The sequence below is a fragment of the Triticum dicoccoides genome, chromosome 7B (assembly GCF_002162155.2).
Source record: "Triticum dicoccoides isolate Atlit2015 ecotype Zavitan chromosome 7B, WEW_v2.0, whole genome shotgun sequence".
Taxonomy (NCBI): domain Eukaryota; kingdom Viridiplantae; phylum Streptophyta; class Magnoliopsida; order Poales; family Poaceae; genus Triticum; species Triticum dicoccoides.
This window is the reverse complement of record NC_041393.1, coordinates 597,086,075-597,093,118: the sequence shown is the minus strand read 5'-3', so window position 1 is coordinate 597,093,118 and position 7,044 is coordinate 597,086,075. Positions and strand designations below refer to the sequence as shown.

Sequence of the window (7,044 nt, the reverse complement as noted above, 5' to 3'; positions counted from 1 at the left end):
GGTTACTAGTACTTCAAAACTCAATCCTAACAACGGACAAATGGGAAGTGCCCTTGGTGCCATGGTAAAAAAATCGCCCCATTTTTCCTACCAAATCGAAAAATTGGGAGGACACATGTGAGCTTACCCTTGCCCTTAGCCTACCTCTAGAGTCAGTTCTTTTGCTGGCTTCTAGAATAAGCTGGAATAAGCTGCTCCCTACCCAGCTTATTCTAAAAGCCCAATCAAAAATATTTTTGGTTGGGCTTTTAGAATAAGCTGGGCAGGGGACAACTTATTCTGGAAGCCCAAAAAAGCCACCAAAAGAACTGGCCATTAGTAGTGCAACAAGTCATCACATGTAGTTCAGAGTCTTGAGAGATTGTGTGGAGTTTTCCTTTCCATTTTCATTTCCATTTCAGAAGCATGTACCTATCCATCTATCCTTATATTTACAGGCTGAGCTACCAAGCTGCCACATCATTTTAGAAGCATGTAATCATCATCCTTGTTTACATCATCGTCGTCGTCGTGACCATCATGGTCGACGGTGGCGGATTCCGAGGGGCCGCAAAGCATTCCTCCCAAGCGTGGGAAATAGATGAGCGCCACAGGGAGAGTGCAAAGGAGGCTGGTGAGGCCGGTGAAGGAGATGGCCTCCTCCACCGTGTACCTGGAGCTGCTGAAGAACAACCGGTTTGTCACGATCGCGCCGACGGCCCCGCCGCTCGCCGTCATACCAGACACCACGCCCATCGACCTGCATAGATTAATTCACCAAATCCATTTTAACTAGATGATAACACATGCCTTGTTGTAGGAATTGGCTGCAGTATATTTTAAATGAAATTTAGTTGTATGTAACATGAGTATTTTGATAACAGTATGTGAACAGAAACTGAACATGCATATAATCTATTGTATTTGATTATTGTATAGTCGTAAAAATATTTACTGACTAAAGTTGCATAATCTAGTGGAAATGACTAAGTATTTCCTGTGCAACATTATATGTTGCGTGGACCTTTCACTTGCATAGTTGCACATTAAGGCGACATGTTTGCACGCTAAGAGAAATAGAATAAGATGATCACTTAATTATATTAGATTACCCGCTTATTGTGTGAATACATAGAAATTTGGGACATTTACATCTGTGCCCCTAACTCGAACCCACTACTCAGATATGCCCCTAATTTTGAAGCATGCTCAAATTTGCCCCTCCGCCGTTAAGTCACTACTCAGAAATGCCTTTCCGTACAGTACTGTAGCACTTTCCGTCCAATACTGTAGCACTTTCCGTCTGCTACAGTACACATGGGCCTTTGACGGTCAAAGGCCTTTGACTGGACGGAAGGGCATTTCTGAGTAGTGACTTAACGGCAGAGGGGCAAATTTGAGCATGCTTTGAAATTAGGGGCAAATCTGAGTAGTGACTTAACGGCAGAGGGGCAAATTTGAGCATGCTTTGAAATTAGGGGCAAATCTGAGTAGGTGGTTCGAGTTAGGGGCAGAAATGCAAATGGCCCTAGAAAATTTGGTTGGTTTCTTGAGCAAGTTATGTCATAATTTGTTGCATCATAATCTTAACTTGGTTGTTCTGACCTTATTTATTTATTTTTGCGAGAAAAGGAGGGGAAATGCACAAGAGCTCCTGGGTGCTCCACACTCTTACATGAATATTAAATTTTAAAAGTACCAAAAAATGCAAAACAATCTGGAATTTGGGGATATTGAACCTGGGTGCCCAATCTACTCCTGTGTGAAGTTTCGTGAAAAAATATCAGAAAATGTATCCATGGCAAAGGGAATACAGCCATCCAAATAGTTTTTTTTTAATATATAGGATTTTTTTTGTGTTTTATTGCCATGGATATGTTTTCTGGTATTTTTCCACAAAATTTCACGCGAAAGTAGATCGGACAACGAAGTTTGATATCCAAAATCTCTTTTTTTTTCAAATTTCCTAATAGTTTTTGAACTTAATATTCATATAGGGGGTGGAGCAACCTGGTGCTATAAATCCTCTTCCAGAAAAAAGGAGACCTTATATTAGCTCTGTAGGCGCACATGATCTAAAACAAAACAGTGACTCCTTGATTGCCGGCCTCCACATACATGCATGGTAGATCTCTTACTGGTCAAGCATGATCATATATGTGCACCACACCTTACGCAACAATCGCGTCTCTTTCTGTTTATAAATGGGATTTCAACTAATTTTACCAGGAATCTCCGCCCGTTGCTATCTTTGAATAAATGCAAGAAAGCAACGTCGACGTCAGCGACACTGTGCTACTACACAAGGATTCTGTTTTAGATTCTTTTAGATCCACCGGAAGCTTGTCGTCGGCGCGAATCCTCCTAGCTGACTCGTGGTTCAGGCGTTGCTAGCTAGTCAAGTACTCAACACCTTTCATCTCACGCTAGGTAAGCTACCAGCTTCATCTTTTCATCAATCGCCAACTTGTATATTATTGTTATTTTTTTGAGGTTGATTAATTACCACATTTAGCGGTTTGAAATATCTTATACTCGGTATTATTTCATCCCTCACATAATATAAAAACGTTTTTGACACTATTATATTATAAGAAAGGAGGGTGTATAGAATCATAACTATACATATGTAAGTGTACCATGCATCCATAAAACGTTATAACCATAAATATTTCATAAATATAAACAAGCTAAATGATACTGTGTAGCGAATTATATGTAGGTATTTGATTAAGGATTAAGCGGAAAATTGTCTTTACCTCTTGGAGACGAAGGGAACGATGCCGAAGGTAAGCCCCGAGGCGGCCTGCACGAACGCCCCGCACGCCACCATCACCGCCATCGTGGCCGCCAGCGACGGAGCCTCCGTGGCGCCCATCCTGCCGACCAGAACGCAAAGGACCGCACCGGTGCTCTGCACGGCCCAGAGCGCCCACAGCCTCCCGCGCATACCGAAACGCCTTCCCACCTCGTCGGACGCCACCCCTCCCGCCGGCCGCGCCACGGTGTTCATCACGCCGAAGCACGCCGCGGCGGCGCCCGCAGCCTCCATGGGCAGCCGGAACCGTCTGCGGAAGAAGTCGGCCGCAACGTTCTCCATGATGAGCTCCACGCCGTAGCAGTAGCCGTAGGTGAGCGCCAGCACCCAGGCCCGATAGTCGGAGACTCCCCCTCGCACCACGTTCCAGAAGCCCTCCCCTTTGGCGCGTTTGGCGCCTCCAGCATAGGCGCAGCCGCTCGGGAGATCGTATGGGAAGGCGAGCACGGCGAGGCCGGTGGTGATGAGCATTGCGCACGGGATAAGGTAGGCGACGCGCCACGCGACGGTGATGGGCACGCCGAGGCGGAGCACGATGAGGTCGTAGGCGAGCGGCATGACGACCTGCGCGGCCGCGCTGCCGACGTTGGCCCAGCCCGCCGCCACGGCGTTGGCGAGGCCGACGCCAGATGGCGCGAAGATGCGGGACATCCAGTGCTGGTTGGCGACGAAGTTGGAGAGCGAGAGGCCCGCGCAGAAGCGCAGCGCGACGAAGCCCGCGGGCGAGGACGCGTACACGGCGGCTAGGGCGAGCGCGAGCGCGCAGACGAGGCTGGCGACCCCGGACGCCCGGCGCGGGCCGAGGAGGTCGCAGGCGGGCCCCATGGCGAGGCGGCCGACGAGGGCGGCGGAGAGCGAGCCGACGGCGGCCGCAGAGGCGTCGGCCGGCGCGAGGACGAGCGCCGGGCGCAGCGCCGGGAGGATGGGCGGCGCGGCGAAGGCGGCGAAGAAGCAGGCGAAGAGGGAGAGCCAGGCGAGGTGGAAGGCCTGCGTGTGCGGCCGCGACAGCGCCAGCGGCCGCAGCTCCGTGGCGCGGCCGTCGGCGTCGACGCCGTGGTCGATGTGGGCCCAGTCACTGTAGTAGCTCTGTTCTTGGTCTACCTTCTTGCCCATGGTGACCATGCCTGCTTCTGCTTAGACCGAGCTAGGCACCGATCAAGCAGGCACGCAGTCGCAGTGATCGATCGGTCAGTGTGTGATCGAACGATCTCTAGACCCTCTGGCGCCCGATCGACCTTGTAGTTGTAGTACTAGGCTGCTACTGGCTAGCCAATGAGGCGAGGGGTTTAGATTTGGGTGAGTGTGTGTGGTTTAAATAGCGGGAAGGAAAGGAGCGGCCACGATACGACGGGAGGGTGGGTGGCAGCTGGGAAGGTGGTGGAATGGAACGGCTGCATACATGCAGGGCGCCGCATGCACGAGAGGAGAGGCTCTCGGGCGGCTCCAAGAGGGAGAGTGATGATTAACGCGCGCTTAGCGTCGCAATCAGTCTAAAGCTTGCACGACACTGTGCTTATTTAGCGGTGGCTCGCGAGAAGTCATGAAAAGTAATAGTGGAGCTACGACGAAGGTAAGGCCTATTTAAGTGTTTTTCTCTAAAATCATGAAGAAAACTGAAAACAAAAATACACAATCACTAGTCTGAACTGAGTTCTCTCTCTCGCGCCGCTCCCGCGGGCGGCTCGGGAGAGGAAAACCTAGCACGCCGCCGGGAGCCCACCACCACGCAGCTACTCCCCTCGCCGCCGCCGGTGTGCGCAGCCGGGCAAAGCCCGGGCAGCGTCGTCGGCGGCGGGGCCGTTGGTCTCCTCTGCGCAGGACCGAGCGACGCGGGCGTCTCGATTCGGCGGGGGCTGGTGCTCGGCTCGTCGGGGCTCCAGTGCGGCGAGCTCGCGAGGCTCTTGTGCGGCGAGCACGCTACGGGTGCGCCCGCGAGGAGACGTGCGTGGATCTGGCGCGGGAGCGTGGAGGCGGAGCGGGGCGGCGGGGCGGGACGGCGGCTGGGTGGCTCGCTGCTGCAGCGGGCGCCCTTGGCAACGGGGCGGCGGATCCGACGAGCGTGTCGGGGTCCCTTGGCTGGCTGGGTGCGGCCGGATCTGACGGGCCTTGCCGGCCGGATCTGGCGCTAGCATGGCCGGAGGTGGCTGTCGCAAGCGGTTTGCTTGGCAGCGGGCGGCCCCTGGCTGGGTGCAGCCGGATCTGGCGCCCTGGCGGCTGGGGGTCTGGAGGCAGCTCGGGCGGCGACGTGGTCGGCGCCACTAGCCGTGCAGACGAAGCTGGGGGAGATGAATGGCACCTTGCTCGGTGTTGCATCCTCTCGCTGGTGGTCGGGTGAGCTCGACGCTGCTGCGGAGGACGAGATGGTGGTGGCTGGAGGAAGAGGAATGGCGCCGCGGCAGTTGTTGCATCCTTCGTCGAGAGATGAATGGCCTGCATGCGTTGCATCCTCGAGGATACGAATGGCGTGCCGCTTGGTTGCATCCTTCCGATGGAAGAAGAATGGCGCCACTGCGGGGGTTGCATCCTTCGTCCAGTGGGGGACGCGGACGGAAGGTTGGAAGCATTTCGAGCTTGCCGGGAGGTACGGTTGGCCGTGGAGGCAGAGGTAGTGGCTGGTGTGTAGGCTGATTGGATTCTGGGCTCGGGCTATGCAGGTGGGACTGTCGGTGAAAGTCGTACTCCAGTTGTGGTCGGAGTCGTCGATGACGGCGCCTTCTGGCGTCGCTCCCTTGTTGGAGGCATCGATGTAGCAGCTCCTACCTTGCCTTTCCCGACGTGCTCCAGGGGAAACCCTTGATCTAGTTTAGATCGGACGATGGCGGCGCTATTCGGCGTCGCTTTCTCTCTTGGGGGCATCGTTCTGGAGGTGGATCCGGTCAGAGGGACTCGTGGCCATCGGAGTCGGAGCTGCGCTGCCTTGTACTGGGTGGATGACATTCCGTGGAGTGTAGTGTTGTTATGCGACCAATAGGGTTGATGTTTATCTTTTTCTTTGATCTTCGGATCTTCACCATGTTATGTTTTCCGTTGCTTCCTGCTAAATCTGAATCAAGCCAGCAATTGCTGGATCTTTCAAAAAAAATGTTTAAACACACAAAATTGAGGACTGAGACATGCTAATTCAATAAGTAAGTTTCCAATTAGTATAGTGCAGCAATATACAAAACAAGAAGGAAGAGTGAGGCAGATGGATGGCTCCGTGGAACTTACTTGTGTTCCTCCTATGGTTGGAGCGGCTTAGCGGCACTAAATGACTTTAAATTTGGTTCTGTAGCAGGATTTAGCAGGTTATTAGTTATTTTCATCTTAACATTAAAAGTACATAGCTTAGCGGGAGCACTTTCCAAAAGCTATTACAACGCCATAGCAGACTTTTTGTTTCACGAATACACAAAGCTCGCGTAACATTTCATTGATAGAAGGAAGAAGAAAGAGTACAATAAAAGATACAACACATGTCATGGACGCAAGAAGGCATAAGCATGGTGTCCGGAGGAGAGAGAGTCGGGGCACTTAGCCCGAACAGGGTGAAGGACATAACTAAACCCACCAAACCTAAAACTAGAGGAGCAAACCAAATCAACAGGACGTCGAACATCTTCAATTCCAACACCGGGACACCACGAGCTAGCAAGATAGTGCCTTTAAGAATGGGAACGATGTCGGGACGCCGTCGCCATCCGATCCGGAGAACCGAACCTAGGGTTTCCCCTGATACTCGAAGGGGTGCACAGACAAAGGCCATGGCAGCGCCTCCGGGAAGGGAAACGACACCCGTGGGTGTCGCCGCCGCCAGCATCGGCAAGCCGAGCATAGATTTCGCCTAGCCTAGTTCGAGCAATCCCAAAGCCGCCAGATCAGGAGACAACCTGCTTGTCGACCGCTACCTCACATGAGGGTGAGGCTGCACATGTCGCCGACGAAAAACGCGAGCTTTTATACATGCCTACATCAAACTCTAGATTTTCTTTTCTTTTTAATCTCAAGAAAATAGTTGATTAGACTTACACAGCTACTGGACGACAGAAATGTGAACTAGCGGTGCTCGTAGCCTCATAGCTGCAATATACATATGCATGTATTATCACTGTTTTGTTGCGCACTCCCATCATGTACTCTGTGTTGAGTTTGAGTATCGTGATTAGTTAGGAAATATGAGATAGGCTAGAACTTGTTCTGGCTTGTCTTCTACTCCCAGTTGATCGTGTATTCCTACATATATGCCCATGAGGCTCAAGCAATAAACA

At 52.1% G+C, this 7,044-nt stretch overlaps 1 protein-coding gene across 1 annotated transcript; it reads right to left on the bottom strand.

Moving 5' to 3' along the window:
* Positions 1–315: 315 nt before the first annotated feature.
* Positions 316–3,919, bottom strand: LOC119339166 (probable high-affinity nitrate transporter 2.4). Its single transcript, XM_037611311.1, has 2 exons — positions 2,739–3,919; positions 316–739 (listed from the first exon to the last, which is right to left on the bottom strand). The coding sequence occupies exons 1-2, from the start codon at positions 3,917–3,919 to the stop codon at positions 460–462; spliced, it is 1,461 nt and encodes a 486-aa protein (XP_037467208.1). The 3' UTR covers positions 316–459.
* Positions 3,920–7,044: the final 3,125 nt, after the last annotated feature.